The sequence below is a fragment of the Terrapene carolina genome, unplaced genomic scaffold (assembly GCF_002925995.2).
Source record: "Terrapene carolina triunguis isolate 2854851 unplaced genomic scaffold, T_m_triunguis-2.0 Scaffold629, whole genome shotgun sequence".
In the NCBI taxonomy this organism is placed as follows: Eukaryota; Metazoa; Chordata; order Testudines; family Emydidae; genus Terrapene; species Terrapene triunguis.
Genome location: NW_020664980.1, coordinates 7,923,843 through 7,942,332, shown reverse-complemented (window position 1 = coordinate 7,942,332; position 18,490 = coordinate 7,923,843). Strand labels below are relative to the sequence as shown.

The 18,490-nt window shown below is 43.0% G+C and overlaps 1 protein-coding gene across 3 annotated transcripts in view; it reads right to left on the bottom strand.

Annotated features, from left to right (window-relative positions):
- Positions 1-8,315: 8,315 nt before the first annotated feature.
- Positions 8,316-18,490, bottom strand: part of TCF7 (transcription factor 7) — a 111,517-nt gene continuing 101,342 nt past the window's right edge. For 2 of the 3 annotated variants that reach the window (XM_024205832.2, XM_024205833.2), the window contains 3 exons: positions 17,757-17,805; positions 11,809-11,904; positions 8,316-8,476 (listed from right to left, as the gene is read on the bottom strand). In XM_024205832.2, the coding sequence (XP_024061600.1) occupies positions 8,397-8,476; positions 11,809-11,904; positions 17,757-17,805 (225 nt within the window). In that variant the 3' untranslated portion in view covers positions 8,316-8,396. The remainder of the gene's footprint in view (positions 8,477-11,808; positions 11,905-17,756; positions 17,806-18,490) is intronic. The other variant, XM_024205834.2, reaches the window with a different exon arrangement.

The window sequence follows — 18,490 nt, the reverse complement described above, 5'->3', positions numbered from 1 at the left end:
TTCTGTATGGAAATAGCACTTCAGGCCATCCTGTTCATTACTCTTAACTGTCCATGTCCAGTTACAATGTTCTCTTGAGATGTCAGAATTTAGATAAGCATTTAAACTCCACTGTAAATAAAACCACTTGCAAATGTTTTCTGAAATAGAATTAACCAAGCATATTTTTATTCAAAGAACAAAGGGTTTCTTGGGGAACCAGGCTGAGTGAAGAGTTGTTGAGTTTCCTCCAAACTTCTAAATATGAAGGATAATTACCCTTGGAGTAAGTTAGTACTTGACACAGTTCTTAGTTGGTCACAGGCAAATACTTAGAAATTACAAAATCTCTTCAGTGGCTAGTACTTTCTAACCCTGTTTCAGTTTTGCCTGCAAAAGACCAGCCCTAGCACAAATGTGGGTTTGGCAAAAACTGGGTAAGCTAGTTACAGTTAACCTGGAACTCTTTAGCCATGTATCTTAAGACCTGCCTCTAGCTGGTACAAAGCAAAATCTGAACTGCTGTAGGCACAGGAGAGTTATGAATTTTAATAGGAAAAGCTAATTCCCAGTTTGACCAAAAAACGACTGACTTTACCAAAGTTAAACTTACTGATCCAGCATGTCATTAGTAGCTGGCTTTAGGCAATTCTAAACCCGCTTGTGATGTAGCTTTATTAAACATGGCTTCATGTGTCTGCAAGAAATATTTCACCTATGTACTGTACACAAAATCACAACTTGTAGATTCTTCATTATTGCATACAAAACAAAGCTAATGCTGTATCTAGTGTGACTTCTTTTGGACAAAGCCACTTGCAACTAGTTAAACAGTAACTGGTTTTCTGACTTTTACGGTTCCCTTATAGGGAGTAGGAGATGGATGTGTACTAAACATTTGAGGTGTGATCTTAGCTTATTGCATTCCATTTTCTGTATAAACTTTAGACTAGAATTAACCTTAATAAATATACTTATCTTCATTTTAAAGATCATGGTGTTGCACTAAGTGGTGTTAAAGGGTTAATGACGATTGTGTTAGAAAAATCTAGTTAATTTAACGAGCAACTTGACAGCCTCTAGAACACTCAGTGAATAGCACGTCTTGCTAAACATTAAAACTTGAAATTGCTGGTAAACTTCCATGTAGCTGCTGCGTAAACAATCTATGTAGAGAACATTTTAACATCTGACTCTGTGTTGACTGACTGGCAGTTTGCATTTTAAACAGTTTCTCCGACTACAGTCCATGGAACTGAGTGACAAACAATGGAGAGTTGGGGATAGCTATTAAGAGATGGTCAATAGCATGAAAAGTTGGCGAGTCACTGCTGTAGCACCCAAGCAAACTTGCTCTCCATCCATCCCTTAACTGGCTTCCTCCAGCCTGCCAAAGCATCTCAAGAGGGGTTGCTGGATAATGGGTCCTAGGTTCAGTGTAATGGTAGCATCATTGGAGCATCCTAATGCTACCAAAAATAAATGCTCTTGATGACCCATGGGGCCTCTTCTATGCAAGCAATGCAGTTAATCTTAGACATGTTAACATCAAAAATCTGTAGGAAACCGTATACTCTTTAGGAAAGAAAATGAGACCCAGTGCTATGGTTAGTGGAGTAAGTTAATCCTGTTTCGAAGACTAATATTAAAGCAAGGTCCTGGGTCCTTAGATGTTCAATTCCTTCCTTAACACAGGTATCAAGATGAACTTGTTTTTAGGCTTTGTTTTATGTTGCATCCAGCAACAACGGGCTTATACTCAGCAAGTTTATCCCCTGAGACAAGGGTTGGCCACCACAAAAAGTGATGTGATATACCCAACTTCAAACTGATTCTTCTTTTTAGTGGGTGGAAGAGAAACTGCAGTCCTACAAATCAGAAGCAGTTCACCTCTCCTCTCGTTAAATGTTCCCTTGCCATGTCATAAGGCATCGTTAGAAGATAAGAGGCAAACCTACATGCAGCTCAGCTGCACTCTTGCTATCTGCCAGTACCTCCTGACCTAGGCTTGGCGGGTATCAATGCTCAGCTGTACCATAAAGTGAGGACTGTGGCAGAGTTTAGGATGGGGAGGAGGCAGAAGTGTAATGCCACATGGTACAATGGGAAAAGTGAGGGGGGGCAGACTAAAGAATATGTATTGAATTGCCCTAACTGTAGGTAATGCACCTGAGAAGCGGTGTCTCCTCTGGTGTGAGAATTGCTGATCTTCATTGGATGGTTTGATAATCCAAGATGTTCATTCATTTGCAGGATTCTTGTGACCTCAGAATAACAGACTCTAGTCTAAAATGCCACTTGGAGCAATGATCTGATATTCTAACTAGTCTAGTGTTTTAAAGAATAAATAAAAAATCATAGCATAGTGCTGGAGGGCTGTGATAACTTCAGCACTTACTGAGACAAGGAGAAGCGCAGCACCATTTCTACCCCAAGAAATAGTGTTACTCATGCCATTCCAGGAACAGTTGCAGGCATTCAAGACTGGTTTTAGAGTAGCAGCCGTGTTAGTCTGTATCCGCAAAAAGAACAGGAGTACTTGTGGCACCTTAGAGACTTCGGATGCATCCGAAGAAGTGGGTTGTAGCCCACGAAAGCTTATGCTCTAATAAATTTGTTAGTCTCTAAGGTGCCACAAGTACTCCTGTTCTTTTTGCGAAGACTGGTTTTGAGGCTGTTACCTACGAATCTCCAGCTTGTAAGTAGATGTGGAGTAGCTTGCTCTAAAATGACTTCTGGCTGTGCCTATACCAAAGTTTGGGGAAAGTAGTGTGATTTTTTTTTTTAATTTTTTTCTTCAAAGCAGAACATGCCCTCTTAAAATGCTACTTGCTGCCTTAAGTGAATTCAAGTAGCAAAGCTACAGAGGGGAGTTTATGGGTGCCCTTGATTTGAGGCACTGTCAATAGAAATCTGTGTGCTAAGGACCACCCTGCTGGGGAGATGAGCATAGGCAAAACTTTGTCTTTATGCCTCTGAGCTGTGTGTGAAGGGAGAAGCAATGTGATAAGTGCTGTGTGGAGGTGTTTGCAGAACAGGCCTAGTTAAAGGGACTAAGGTAGGAAGTATGCTCACTGGTACTCCTTCCACTAATTCTGAAAACTAAAAGTGTGGGGGTGGGGCTGCTCCATCAAAATAGCTGATTATGCCTCTGTTCAGGGGAGCAACTCTTCATGCTTTAGCTGGGGCCCTAATCTACTGCTCAAAAAGCTCTTGCTCTGTATCCTACTGTGTTCCTGTTTGGGTGAGCTGGAGAAAAGAACTCTGCCCATCCCACGCCCAGCACAAGTCAAGGTAGTTTTGGATTAGTGGTTCCCCTGCCCTCAAACTTTCAGCTAATCAGCTGTTGCTAATCAGATATTGTAATTTAATCTCTCAACTCTTCCAATTTTAACCAGATTTAAATCCACCAGCTCATCCTTTAGCCTTTACACATCTTCTTTTATAAGTGTGCATTAGAAATGTAACTCTGGGGAACTGATTGGCTCAGGAGTTATTACAGGACTACAGGCTTCAGCTTCTACGGTGCCAGTTCAAAACCAGCCAAGGGCAGTAGTAGCCTGTGAAATGTTAATTGTCATACTTTCAGCAGATAAGGTAGAGTGAAGTTAACCAGAATCAAAAAGGGATTGGCGGTTTCAAGAATAGCCAGGGTTGTCCTAACTAATGAAGGGGGAAAGCTTTGGAAGAAAGACTAAGGCTCATGTTTAAGAGCTAAAGCCAGTCTACTAGAGAGCAGGATGAGATCCAGGGGAGCGGGTAGGGATAATGCATATTTTATAGCTGCCTATTGCAGAATTCTTATGCCTTTCTTTTATCAGCACTACATTCATTTCAAAATGCTTAAAAAGAAATGAGGCTGCTTCTGTCCCCTCTGATTCTTTAAAAGCAAGCTGTGCCCATGTTCTTTTCTGTTTGGCTTTTTCCCCTTTACATGTTCAGTAACAGATACAGCTGTTATTAGCTGAGCCAATGCAAAAGGTGACTGAACCAGGCCCTTGTGCATGGAAAGAGGATTGGTGATAAAGAAATCTGCTGCTTCAGCTGCTAGCATTCTCCCTGTCATTCATATACTCACAGTTCGCTACAGGCAATAGTTTAAAAAGCCCTGCTACCTACAGGTGGGGAAGAAACACAGGAATCTTTAAAATAGTAAGAAATGAGATGATCTGATATAATTTTATAGGATTATAATCTCCAGTGGCCCTTTTTGAAGGGCCAGGCTGGCACACTTCTTTATTTATAAACATATTTTGAACATAAAAGCCAAAAAATACAAACTCAGTGAAGTAAAAAAAAAATACAGTATATGGTGGATAATTATTGGACAAATGACAGTACAGCTGCAAAACACTTATCCGTGCTACATACATACAGTGGTTTTACTTGACTTAATGAAGTGGTATTTCTGTGACTTCTACATTCAAACAGGAAATCAAATGGGTAATTTAAAAAAAAAATGGAAATTGTCATATGAGAACTAAATCTTGCTGCAGTAAAAATTTACAGGCAAGGTTTTCTTTTTTTAAAAAAGTAAAACTTCCTATAGAATAGATAAAAATTTTTTTTTTTTTTTTTTTTTGTTTTTTAAAAAACTTAAGATCTCTGTTTTGGCTTCCTATGGCATGTTGTAAAAGATGATAACGTTTACTCAATATTTTTCCTTGGAATGGGTAGCTTAAAGGTCTCCTCGCATGTTTCAAATAATAAACAAAGTCTGCTCTGTTACACTGGTGTGTTTAAGTTGGAGTTACAGCCCTCCACCCTGGTGTCGGAGAGCAGAGGATAGGGTCAAAGGCTGAACATGTACATCTGTGCAAAATATAATTTGCCCTGCTTTAAACTCAGAAGAAGGCTAGAGTTAAAGGGCCACGTTTAGTGATAGTGTACATCAGTTAGAACACGGGTGTAAGTTGCAAAGGGCTCTAATGATCCTGGTTCCAGAGCTATGTGAACATCACTTGCCTACTTTGGGGGGAAGAGGAAAAGCTGTAGGAGGAACAGGGGCTGTTAGCCAGAGTGCCACCAAGCAGATCCTGCAACAGTGGGAAATGGAAATCAACTAAGAGTAGACTGTGATATCAGGCAGCCCTTCCCAATTTAGTGCATCCCTGTACTATGCCAGATGCTGCCATGCACTTCTGGGGTCCCAATTAGCATTAGACTAAGTGGGTGCAACTTCCACTGAATACTGAAGTCAATGGTAGTGATGTCTGTTTACTCCAGCATTGAGTTTGGCCCTTGGTCAAAGGGTGCTATTTACATACTGCAGGACTTTCCCCCATAGCATCCTGGGCTGTTAGCTAGCCACCTCTGTTTGTCCATTTGTACTCTCCTGTGATGTCTGCTGAGGGAGTAGGTTACATTTGTTTTGCACAACTATAGTAGGTGCAAGTTTCACTTGTCACACCCAATTTTTTTTGACTAACATATCCAACCACTAACCCATGCTATAGCTGAACCATATATTGTGATTTTAATATTACTACTACTTGTCACATCCACAGCACCTTACATCTGAGAATCTCAAGGTGCTTGAAAAAATATTAGCATTCTCATTTTACAGGTGGGGAAACTGAGGCACAGAGTAGTGAAGAGACTTGCGTAAGGTCACAGTCAGTGGTTAAGCTGCAAATAGACACCTACCTCAACTTTAACCACTTGGCCATGCTGTCTTCCACATTGGTTGGAAATCATTCAAATGCTACTAGTTCAAATATTGATCCAGTGCTACACCATTAACCCTGTGGTGACTGTCAGCATATGCTTTTATTTATACATGTGTGGCAGTTTAGACAATGCCAGTGGTCTGGGGGTTAAATAAGCTCTTTTAGAGTGGTGCTTGTAACTTCCATTAGTACTACTGGAGGTTACAGTTGCACAGAGAATGGAGATTAATAAAGCAACAGCTTTACATTTTCTTGCAAAGAATTTGCATGGTCCCCTACCCCCCAAAAAATCTACAGCAGCTTGAAGCAAAAGGAACTAAATGGGGTGGAGGGAACCAATAACTATAGAGCTCTACACTATAAGCAGCGTTCTGATCTTCAGTCTCTGATATAGAAACCTATTAATGAGTTGGAATAAACACATGTAAAAAAAGTTTTGGTTGCCTTAAGAAAAAAATACAAAAATAGTTTGTCTATTAAAGGTCCTTTTAAATTTCTTGCAAGCCTATATACTACTAGTTTAAGTTTGTATTCAGTATTCTAAATCCTATCGTGTACAATAAAAAAAAATAGTCTCTCCTCCTCTTCTCCCCCCCCCCCATGTTTTATGGTACTTTTCTCTTCACTCTATAACAGGGGTTCTCAAACTGGGGGTTGGGACCCCTCTGGGGTCATGAGGTTATTACAGGGGGGGTCATGAGCTGTCAGCCTCCACCCAAAAGCCCGCTTTGCCTCCAGCATTTATAATGGTGTTAAATATATTTTAAAAGTTTTTAATTGATAAGGGGGGTCACATGCCGAGGCTTGCGATGTGAAAGGGCTCACCAGTACAAAAGTTTGAGAATCACTGCTCTAGAATAGGTTTTTTTATAAAGCAGGAAAAAACCCACAAGGGTCTGGAGTCTGATCTTAATTACAACGGTGTAAATCTGGAGTCATGCCAGTTACTTTTGTGGAATAACTCTGGATTTACATCAGTGGAGCTGAGATCAGAATCTGGCCCCTAAAGGTTTTTGTTTACCAGGCTCAAAATATAAATAAAATATCAGAAATCCCTAGCCACTTGAGCAAGAGAGAGACGGTATTAATGTTTGACAGCCACTAGATGGGAAAGGGAGCAGAGAGGAAATCATTTGCATTGTAAAATCTACAGCGTAACTAGCTAGTCGAAGCTGTATACCAGCTCATTTCACTTATAACCACATTGAGAGCTTGATCCTGCACTGCAGAGTGACACCTGAGGTTAAAGGTGATGGGGAGCAAAACCCTGCAGCAGGGACTCTGTGTTCTGCTTCAAAATCCCTGCCTCCAAGGGGAGAAAGGCTGAAAAGGGAAGAGTTGGAGGTAAGCACCTCATTAACGTGATGAACATCATGCTCAAGCCCACATCCACTGTTAACCCTACCCTGGGTTTGTAAGAGTAAGGGAGTGAGTGCACAGGGGCTTGAGAGTTACATCAGCTCTGTGCAGCAAGCCATGCTTTGACCTTACATATAGCCTCTATTTACACTTGGGCTGATGCTTAATAATCTCATGCACCCTGCTGCAGCTATTATGCAAGGACTTGTAGGATCAAGGCCTTAATGGCAAATGGGGTCTACTTTGAGCCTTGCAAGGTCCTTTATTGAAGGGGTCTGATTCTCCAGTGTTTACTGTGAACAACCTGAGCAGCAAGGAGGACTCTGCACCTGACCGACATGTTACTATTGTATTTTAGCTCTATAACAATGAAACATTGGCTAGATAGACCTTCAAGCAGCCAGTCCAAGCTTCCTTTTCTGCCTTGAGTGCTCTCACTGTTTGTCTGCCATTCTGTATGCTAAGAAAACTTGACATGTCTGCAAAGATCTGTTACCTGTAAACAATATTTTCTTGTCCTCGAACAAGAAGTTTAATAATATTCACCTCACTTGCCTATATTTCACTTTTTTCTTATAAGCCAGTCAGAGTGAAATCTAGCTTCCCAACATTTAGCTCTCAGACAGACAGGCTTTTTAAAAAAATGCTCCTGTACCAGCTTTCCTAACTCCATGGTGAAATAGCTACCAGAGATCTGTGACTGACTACGAGTCAAAGCTGTTTGGGATGCAAGAAACAGAAACCAATGCTTAAGATTTATAGCACCTACCATCTAATGCAACAAGCCAGGGAGTTAGCTTTCACTTTCAGCTACTTGAGCAGATGATGCAGTAAAAGGAAGCTCAGGGTGGGGATGAAAGATTTGTTTACTGATTGGCATTTTTAATTTTGGCGAGTCCTCATTTCACCCTTTTTATGGAGGGAGACACCATTTTTCTATCTTTGCTCTAGATAAAAACGTTGACTATTCCAGCATCTTTGAATCACTTGGGGGCTCAGGACACAGCTGTCCCTTGACTTTGAAAACAGTGTTTTACAGCATGATGGGTAATTTGGATGGGCCTCCAGTCCATTTCAATGGGCAGCAAAGCCACTTGGTAAAAGCAAAGTGCCCCATGCATTAGTAAGTGTTGACTTGTACAATGTGGTACTATGTTCCTGTTGATGGCACACTATACTCTGAGGAGTCGCTGGATGCTACTGACACCTGTGGCATGGATGAGCAGTGAGTGGTCAGTCCAGAGGAGCATGGAGCGCTTTTGACACGAATAGAGGTGGGGAAAGGATTGCGTTGTTCTTTGTGTGCGAAATCAGCAGGTGTAGCAAGCTTGTCTGAAGTAAAAGCAGAGGATATGCATTGGAGTGTATCCAGAGGAGAGGGAGGGGAGTCTATAGCACTTCCATCGGAAGAAACTGGGCTGGAACAGGGTCCTTCTCCTTGTAAGTACCGAATGCACTTCTTTTTCCTCCTAAGAACAGTGAAGAGAGTTATCTGTAAATAAAGGGTGAATTTACAGTGTCATATATTTAAAATGAAAACATTACAGTAGTCACTGTAAACAGAGGGCACACAGCAGAAATGAGTGCTAAAGACAGAACATCAAATTACAAAATAAAAAATAAAAATTCAATTTATTTCAATGCTGAGCCAACAGCCTCTCTCTCTTCTGGGCCTGTAACTATTGCTCTCTGCTACTCTTTGTTAGATAACTGTAACTGGGCTGTCCAGCTCCGTAAAGTATTTGGAGCTAGCCTTTGGCTGACAGACAGTGTGCAGAACAGAAGTGGAGGACCAAATTCGGGTCTCAGCTGCACTGGTGTAAATGCAGAGTAACGTCAAAACGTCAGTACAAACCGGCATAACTCAAGAATAGAACTGGGCCTGTGTCTTTGATTACATTCAGTTTCCAAATCTTGTCACTAGGTGGCAGCATAACAACAGCATTCAGCCTTACTTTAGGCTGGTGGATAAAGAACCAAAGGCCCTAGCAAATGAAGACCATCTTTTTTCAGTGACAAGAAGATAGTTGTTTTATAGATCTTTTATACAGATCAATAACCTTAACGAGTTTAACCATTTTGATATCTAATAAGAATGGACAATTAGACTAATCCAGAATGAGCCAAAAAATAAAACTTCAGCTGATACCATTATTCTCAACACCTCTAGTGTGACTATTCAGAGCTCAAAACACAAGTCAAGTGAAGTATATGAGGATCAAGAAAACAAGTGCTAAACATTTAAAGCTACTAAAATTTAACTCTCCTTCATGGTTACTCCCTTCCTTAGGCATAGCCCTTCTAATAGCAAAGTTGTTCCATTTTCAGAAGGTGCCTTTTGCTCACCATTTGAGTTGTGTGCTGTATTGCTGACCTAATGGGAGCAGGGCCAAATTCAGGCCTCATGTAAATGGGTTGAAACCCCATGATGCCATGTGCAGTTGCACCCACTTACTTTAAATATAGGCGGGCTTGTGCTTGCCCATCCCTGGCGATTCAATAGGTGCACCCACTTACATCAGATCTGAATTTGACCCCAGTCTAGGGCCTGGTCTATACTTTGGACTAGTTCCAATTCAGACATCAGACCCCAGCAACAAGTATGGCTGCGACAGCTGAAACCCCTTGTAGAATCAGGGAATGCTGTGAGTGGCACTGCTTGAATTTACCTCTGCTTGATACTGGGGTGAACTGATCAGATGCAGATTTTGCCTTTCCTTGCCTATCTCTGGCGTTTGCACCCTTGCTAACTTCCTACAAAGGAGACCCAAAACAAAGCCTAGGTGTGTGGAATTTGTGCAAAGGCTTATGGTCGGCATGAAGTGCCATGCAAAGTTCAAACGTCAGCATGGGAGCCCTCCCTCACTTCTAACAAAGGGGTGTGTACGATGATTGTGATGGAAGTGCTACTTTATGTATTAACTTGAAGAAAAGGGCTGATTCTCAAGTCTGTCCTCCATGTCTAGCCCAGGAGCACTTACTTTGTGCCTACGTGGCCCAAGGTCACTTCTGGGAAAATGGGCAATGCTGCATTTGTATGAGAAAGCTGGCACTGGCTATGGCTGGGAAAGAGTCACACCCACTATAGAAGTGGGTCACTGCAAGGGGAGACAATTATGAAGCAGCAGCAAGGACAGACCCCTTCAGTTAGAGGCGCTCAGCCTTGGTAACTTGACAATGAACCCGGGGCACAGAAAGGGCTGCTGTTATCTGGCCCAGACAGCAGGTCCTTAAGTGAGGGCCCCTGTGATAGGGTGTAAAGCCCACACTGGTACCGAGCGGGTTAGCAGGAGTCTGAATGCTCAATTAATGCACCTGCTGGCACTAGAGAGGTGCAAAGTAGGTAAATTAGCAGATCCACCTGGAAGTGAGTCAAGTTTCCTTAAAAGGCTTGAGAGGGCTCAGCTGGAGATGACCCTGCTGTCTGAAAATGGGCTCATAGATGTCAGGAGAGAGAACTGGGAAAAGCAGTAAGAGGGGAGATAGTTCCGGTGGTGGGTCTCAAACTGGGGCCAAAGCTCCGGGGAGTCGGTGCTGGTGTTCAGCTGAGGAGCAGAGTACTGCAGAAGGCTTGTGAAGAACTCCACTTCAAGGACAGCAGTGGTTTAAGTTTAAACTTTTGGTTGGGGATTTGGAGAATTCCAGGGGAATCCTGCAAGCCAGGCCCTGCAGGAAGGGTAAAGCCTGAGACCTCTGGGAGCTTGGGGGGCAATGTAGGTATGTGGTGAGCCTAGGAAGGGGCTGTTATGGGGGCTGATGTACTGTCTCAACTAGGAAGAAGCTCAAGGTGGAAGCAGGGGGCCTGAATGGACAGACCTTGCCTGCTTATAACAGGGTCTCTGGGCTGGAGGGCCTGGGTTTCCTTACTGGTTGGCAACAAAGGTTATGCAAAGACCCTGCAAACCAGGAGTGGAAGGACTAGCAAGCTGGGACTTGGGTCAAAGAGTTGGCTTGAGTATGCTGGACTATTGTTTGTTGGATTTTTGGTTTCCCTGGAAGAGGAGACACTTTAAAGTGACCTGGCTGGATGGGTTGAGTCACCAGAAGAAGCATGTCACCACAGAGCCTGACCAGCTGTTGGCAGGGGGCACCGAGAGCACGCTATGCCACAACCAGCCACAAGGAGGTGTGCCAGTGGTGAGTCCTCTTCTACAGCTCCCTTATTCTCATCCTTTCCAGTCCTGTAAGTACTTCGAAATACTGGTTTTACAGAGCAGTAGGAAGGGAATGACTAATGAGGGTGTTTGGACAGCCGACCATGCAATGTTCTGGCACTCAGACCACACTAAGCCAAGATCTAGCTGGACCACATAAGCTAAGCAGGTACTTGGCTAGGATATAGGGAAAGCCCAAGCTGTGGGAAGTGAAATGGTGCTGGTAATTCAAAGGGAAAAGTGTCACCTACTGAATCCAGACTGAGCCAGTGCCCAGTCATGGTTCTGAGATCACTGCTGCTACTGGTGGTTCTTTCAGATCGGATGTAACGCTTTCAGATCACTCATGGCCTTCTCCCAAGAATAGGGGTGTTACCCCAGTTGGATTTTGTCGCTGAGGTTAATTGCCTACCTCCTTCCCCGTGGCTATTTCAGTTGGCCATAGACTCCTTCTCTTTCTTTTCCAAGTTGTTGAGTAATGTTAGTGTGGGCTGTGCGTTACCCCAGAGGTGGCTACACTTGAAGTGCAGGACAAAAAGATTTCTCTCTATACATGTATTTTAAACAATCAGCTGGTAAGACCTGTAACATGCGTTAACATTTGTTAGTAAATACGCGATCATTTTTATGGTAGCTTGACAACCTACCAATAGTTCGTTCTGAGAACCCAACAACGAGAGCACGTTGGTAACATCCCTGTTCAGTGGAGGAGGAGGGGTGCACCAACCTGAACTCTTCTACGGCTATAGTTTGAAGTGGAAACAAAGGCACAAGGAAGAATGATTTGGGAACAATGTAGTCATTGGGGAAACAAGGAAGGATAACTACAGTGTTCTGCCCTTCCCCTTCAGGATTAGCCAGTGGAAAGGATGGCAGTTTCCCCAGAGGATCGAAAAGAGGCCAACATTTTCAAAAATTGGACTCCAATTAGGGGTAGGGTGCTCATGTCCCTCCATTCTAGCTGCAGTGCCACCCACTCTGGTTCTTCTACCTGATCCCCTCTTGTGGCTCTGCCTCCTAGGCAGAGACAGCCTCAGGCATAGCAGATGGCCACCCACGGCTCCTCATGGAAGAACAGATCTATCCCCAGTGCCATTCTGAACTGCTTCCTACATCTGCCCACCCTGGTTCCTCCTGAAGGGGACCCTCGATCCTGCCTAGGCCTCCACAGTGTCTCTGAATCCCAAATTCTTTGCACTGGCTGTGCCGTGCCTGCATTAAAGCACAACCACAGAGCACTCTGGGGCATATCTAAGACTGAAACGTGCTCCTGCTCAGCCATGAGTAGCAGAACAGGGACCACCTTTTGGAGGTGGGTTGGCCAGAGGAGGAAAGTGGTCAGAAGGTGCCAAATCCCTTCAAGTCTGGGATGTTAATGAATCTAGGGCCAGCATTGTCCCTGAGGAGGTGCCTGGGCAAGGCAGAAAGTCAACAGAGTCACGAATACATAGAATTGTCTGGCCTGTGAGTCTCTGGAGGGTAGAACGCCTGTTTATACTGGTGTACAGGCTACTTGCAGTCGTTGGTTTAATTAGCTCAGGAAAAGACAGCAGCTGCCATGACAGCTCTATTGCTCACACTTCAACCAATGTACCTTCTGGGTGAGGAAAGCTTACCATGAATTGTCCCTAGAAGAAGCTCAGATACTGGTGAGGAGTGTAATGGAGGTAGAACAGGGGGAAGTGTTGGAATGAACCCTTAACCAAACCCTTGATTCAAAACAATCCGTTCTACACCTTTTCTCAATGGACTGTGATTAAACAGAGCTGGTCAGATGTTGCGAAAAATCCATTCTCAAATAAAGACAATGGGTAAATTCACAGCAAATATTCACTAAAATATTCCACTACCTCTATTCTCACATCACCTCAGTCTTATGGACCAGATCCCTTTGTAGGACAAACTCTAACCACTTTGAAAAGCAAATCCAGGCAGAAGAGAAGGGTACTTGGGTCATACAGTCCACCCCATACATCACTGCAGAAGAGTAGCTCCAGGGGCCCCATTCATTCACAGACTATGAGGAGGGATGCTTCAACAGTGCCTGTACTAATAATCATCTTCTCTGTAAGCTTACTTGGCAGTGAGTCATTGACAGGTTACTCCATTGTTCAATCTATTCGGAAATACTAAGATGTAGCCTACATTTAGTTATCTGTAAGTACGCAGGAGGAGTTAAGACAGTATTCTCAGTGTTACAGCAAGAAGGCCTGGACTAAAGTTATCACATTGCTCCCAGTTCACCTGGTCTCTAGGATTTCTATATTCAAAGTGTCAGTGCTGTGGTTCACTTTAGGGTGAACCAGCGGGTATGGTATTAAACATGACAGTCCTTGTGTAAACTGAATGTGCACACGGCTTCTAATGGGATAGAATTTTCCACTGTAGACAAGCCCATGGTGAAGTCATTTCCCCATGCCACCTCAGGCACTTGCTGCTGTGTGTGAGGTGGGTGTAGGAAGAAAACTGACTGCCGTATTTTATACTCAATCAAAAAATCTGTGTGGGGGAGGGGGAAGGTTAATGAATTGAATGACTCTCTCTTTAAACAGTAAAATTATAAACCATAAGGAGACCTGCCATGTCTGATTAGATACATTAACCCTTGAGGCCTAAAATTTACATGTAGGCTATGCAACTTAAAAGATAAATGGACACAATAAAAATACACCTCATGACCCAGGCTGTAGAGACTTCAGTGGATTGCTTAGACTAGGTTCACCAATTACATAGATCCCACTATCTTTCCTCTAAATGTTGGGGCTGGAAGAGGAGTCTAATAGAACCAAGCTTTCCCAGATGAAGATACAACTTCTGAGGGGACAAAGCATTTTAATCAGTTAATTCTCTCCCATTTTTGGAATGGATATTCTCTGGAGGTTTCTGTCAGAGGCAGATGTCAATGATGAGAAAGCATACACTTCTGAAGCCCCCAAGTTGGCTGTTGTGTATTAGTACCTGGAATTGCAGAACAGCTGCTATTATACAGTATGTGAGATATCAGGGTAAAAAACAAGAAAGCATGCTAAGGTCTTAGGAGCACTCCAGCGATGCGTGTTAGTTGGTAAGCAACATCAGGCAAAGCAAAGTGTTAGCACTGCATCCTAATTAAGAGATCTCAAATAAACTTGGGAGTAAAAATACGAACACTGCCCACACACCTAAGAATTGTGCTCTTCATGGCTGCATGGGAGACCCGGATTCAACACTTTGTCCTGGTCTGTCAATTCCCTGACTGGCACTGCTGCTAGGAAAGGCCTACATCACATAAGAGGCTCTTTGACCAATTTTAGGTGCAGCATTCAGAGCCTCCAAGGGCACCCCAGTCTTCCAAGGTCAGAAAGGTGGTGATTGTGGTGGCATCATGAGGGTGTGTTGTATTAAAAAGGGAAATGAGGAATTTTCAGGGCTATACAAAGAATTCCCCAGGGGAAAGATCAAATACAGACAGGGAGCGATTTTGTGTAGGAGGAGAATACAAGGGGTTAACTAAGACTCTTTATGACCAGTGATATGCTGGAAGTTGGACCAATCTAACTACACAACTTGCATCAGGACACTGCCTGTTAAATAGACTGGTCTCTGAAGGATAGCCAGTATCTGACACCCTGGTTCAATCAGAAGAGATTTTTTTTTGAAGCTCCAATCTGGAAGCCCCCATTTCCAGCCAAGAATGTACCAGCATCACAGGCTGTGATCAGCCAACATCTAGGCCCCTCATAGCTGCATATTCCTTTAGCAATTCAGGTTATTTGCTTTTTAATGCAATGCAAATAACTTTCAGGTTTTGCTAGACAGAAGCCAAAAGATGGAACTATAATGCCCTGTGACTCAGCAGATTGTACTGAGAACTGTACACACCTCTACTCTGCTCAGGCTGCATTTACTCCATACATGGTTGTCCAGAAGTAGGTCATGGGCCTCTCATGCCTGGGACTGCTTAATGACACTCTGACCCAGGTATTACTCATTCTGTTCACTTGTCAAGGTATTTCCTCATTCTAGTCCCTCATTCGTTCCTTGGAAGCCTGAGTTGGTGGAGTCCTCAGAACATCTCATTGCTTGGGGCACTAACTGTTCTAATGGCAGCGTACTACGGTAATGTACATTTTTAGTCCCAAATGTAAATAGGGAAAGGCAGCACTTTGGGTACATTGTATGGGCCCTCAAAGTGGTGGTCATATAAGGGGAAAAAGGCTCCACATCAAGTCCCTCTTTGGAAATAGGAAGATGGGGAATAAGCATTTGTTTTCCTCCATTCCACATGTGCACCATTGTAGGAACCTCTGACCCTGTAGATCAGCCTCCCAGGAACAGTGAAATAGGAATCTTAATAAAACATGTAAACTATTACATGCACTTCACCAACCTGCTATAAGAAATACGTGTCGAATTTTGGGTCTAGCAACCTTGACAACATACGTCCCTTCAACTCTCTTCTCTTAGAAATTGAAAGAATTTGGGGGGAACCTTCAGCAATACCAGCCCACAACAATGATACCCGGGGAAAACCTTCCCAGTTTGGAAGGAACAAATTTGAGCAATGCCAGTAGTTTGTTTTGTGTGTTAGGAGCCAAGGGCACTATAGAAACATGCATGGAAAAATAAAACCACATACAGGGGGGGAAACAATGCGCTCAGGAAAAGGCACTAAAAGCAGAGTAGAGTTTCTCTGATACACACCTGCATGGGCCGCACCAGTCCGTTTGTTGGTTGAGGCCAAAGCGAGCTCTGCATTTCTTAGGAGAGGCGGGATCTGAACACAGAAGCATGCGTGGCGGAGAATGGGCAAGACAGAGGCACAAAGAGGAGGAGGAGGAGGAGCAGGAGGAAGAAGAAAAGATGCAACATCATTTCAGCCACTTAAGACAAAACTAACAGACTAAAATCCAATTCTTCAGCAACAGAACTATTCAGACCCCACTTTCCTGTAAAAAAGGGATTGTTAGGCAAGTATCAGAGAGATTACACCCAGTGGGGCGGTGGGGGGCGGGGGGAGATGTTTGGGAAATGGCCTCAAGTTACAGATGTTGGAGACTTTGGTCCCTCCCACCTCTGGTGCTCTCCTAACTCAACCACTTCTCCACAAAGCCAAGTCCAGGCAGTCAACATTCAGTTACAGGAAAGCTAGGAATTTACCTGGAAATTAATTGCTTCTTATGGAATGTCAAACTTCTTAGATTTGAAATGCTGCCAAATCAGACAGCCACCCATTGCCTCCTGTATTGAAATCTTACCTGCTCCCTGGTTAAATGGCCGCCCAAAGAACTGAGTCCTCATATATATTAAAACAGAAGAGGAAAATACTGCAGAAGCAGACTGAAAACAAATAGCACCAATGAGACCCATATGGGGCAATTCCATTCTGCTTCCCTAAATTCTCTCTCTAGTTCTAATGGACAAGCCACTCTTCTGCATGTACTGCCCTAAAGTCCTGTGTAGTGTTGCTGTGTGACAATAGGGGCTGATTGGGATAGTGCCCTATTTTCATTTAGATACATGTGAACTTTTCGCACTAGGGTAAATGAGATCTGAGCAGTACCTTTGTGTCAATGTTACTCATTCACTTTCATAATCGCCAACTTTTCCTGCTCTGTGCTGTTAATCAGCAGCTGCCTTCCAGCCCAAAGAGGGCTGCATTCCAGTGGTGGGTGAAATTATTTATTTTTACACCACGTATACTACATAAAATCTTACATTTGTTATCAATCTAGGCAATAATTGAGATGAAAAGTTAACTTACTATAAGAAATGTGCAGTTTAGCTTCATGAGAGACACAAAGCATATGCCTTGACATTTTCTCTTGATGTGATATAACAAAGGTCCATTAGTACAGATCACTTAGAAATGCTTCCAAATCTAGGATGTGAATAACTTTGGATTGTGTGGGTGTGCACACACATCTATATACACAGTGAAATTTGCACTAGGTCCACCTCCAATAAAGAGCACTCTGTTGTTAGCAACCACATTAAAGTACCCCATGGTTTTCAGTGCAATTTTGTTTGATGTTTAGGCTACTTCTACTACAAAAAGACTTGTGATGTGGTCCCTGGGGTGGCCTTTAAAGAGGTTTCATAGCTCTTAGATACGCAATATTGATGCATCTAACGGATAAAGGCATCACTTTTGACTAAAGGACATTGGTGCCTCCTGCCATTCAGAACCTACTGGAGCATTTCCCCTGAATATCTCTGTGGCAGAACAAATTGTAGGGGTGACTTCTATTAAAAATGATTTATTAGCCACAATCTAGTTTGACTGCAGTATTGTAGCTGTGTCAGTACCAAGATATTAGAGACAAGGCGGGTGAGGTAATATCTCTTATTGGACCAACTTCCATTGGTGAAAGAGGCAAACTTTTGAGCTACAAAGAGCTCTTCAGGTCTGGAATCCCGCTTGCTCCGTTTTCATAAATGCCACCCATGTGTTTTTAGGAACAAGATAGTTATAGAAGAAATTTACTGTGACTTTAAAATATGCCATTTTTTAGCTTTAGAAAGCTGACCGAATGAGCTAAACCTGGATGGCAAAATACAACACTCAGTGATAAGCTACTGAGTAACATGCTGAATTCAGTACCAATTAGTTTACCTGAATTGGAGTCTTGCTGCTTTTCTCTTGCTCGTCTTTTCTTTTTTCCCTAGGATGCAAGAGGGAAATAATATTAGTTTCTTCTCTCAGGACTGGTGGAGGCTGTTCAGTATTATGACTACAACAATTGAAAGGGACAGTCATAAGGCATAAGTAAAATTCATGAAGCGTCACAACATCTGGAGTTGTTGTTGCCCATGAGGACTGAACCAAGCACCTTTGGAACTAAAAGCATGAGCCCTCTTCTGCTTATACTAAAAAAAACAGGTCTATTAGCTCAGGGGCAGTAGCAAACTTAAACCTCCCAACATGACCTGCCCAGTCTGATATGTACATCTCCCTTTTTGTCATTTCATTCATCACAGATGATGCAACGAGGGGCCTTGTACAGAACCAGACAGCTTTCTGTGTCACCTGATTGGCCATTTGCCCATCAATAATCCACACATTAGGAATTAAAGGTGTGTAGGGTTTTTTCAAAGCTACGGTTGATAACTTCAGCAAAAGGTTGCTGGTAAAACCAACCTTTCCTTAGAGTTTTAGAGATGTATGTACAATCATGGTTAAGCTACAGTTTAGCAAGTCGTGGAGAACACAGGCCTGCGTGGTGTAACAAAAGCATAGGGAGAAACCACTGCTTCATTTTCTGTCTGGTTTAGAGCTATCTGTCTTCACAGTTGCCAGAGATTATCTAGTCTCTGATATTCATTTTGAAGAACCTTGTTGACAGTTAG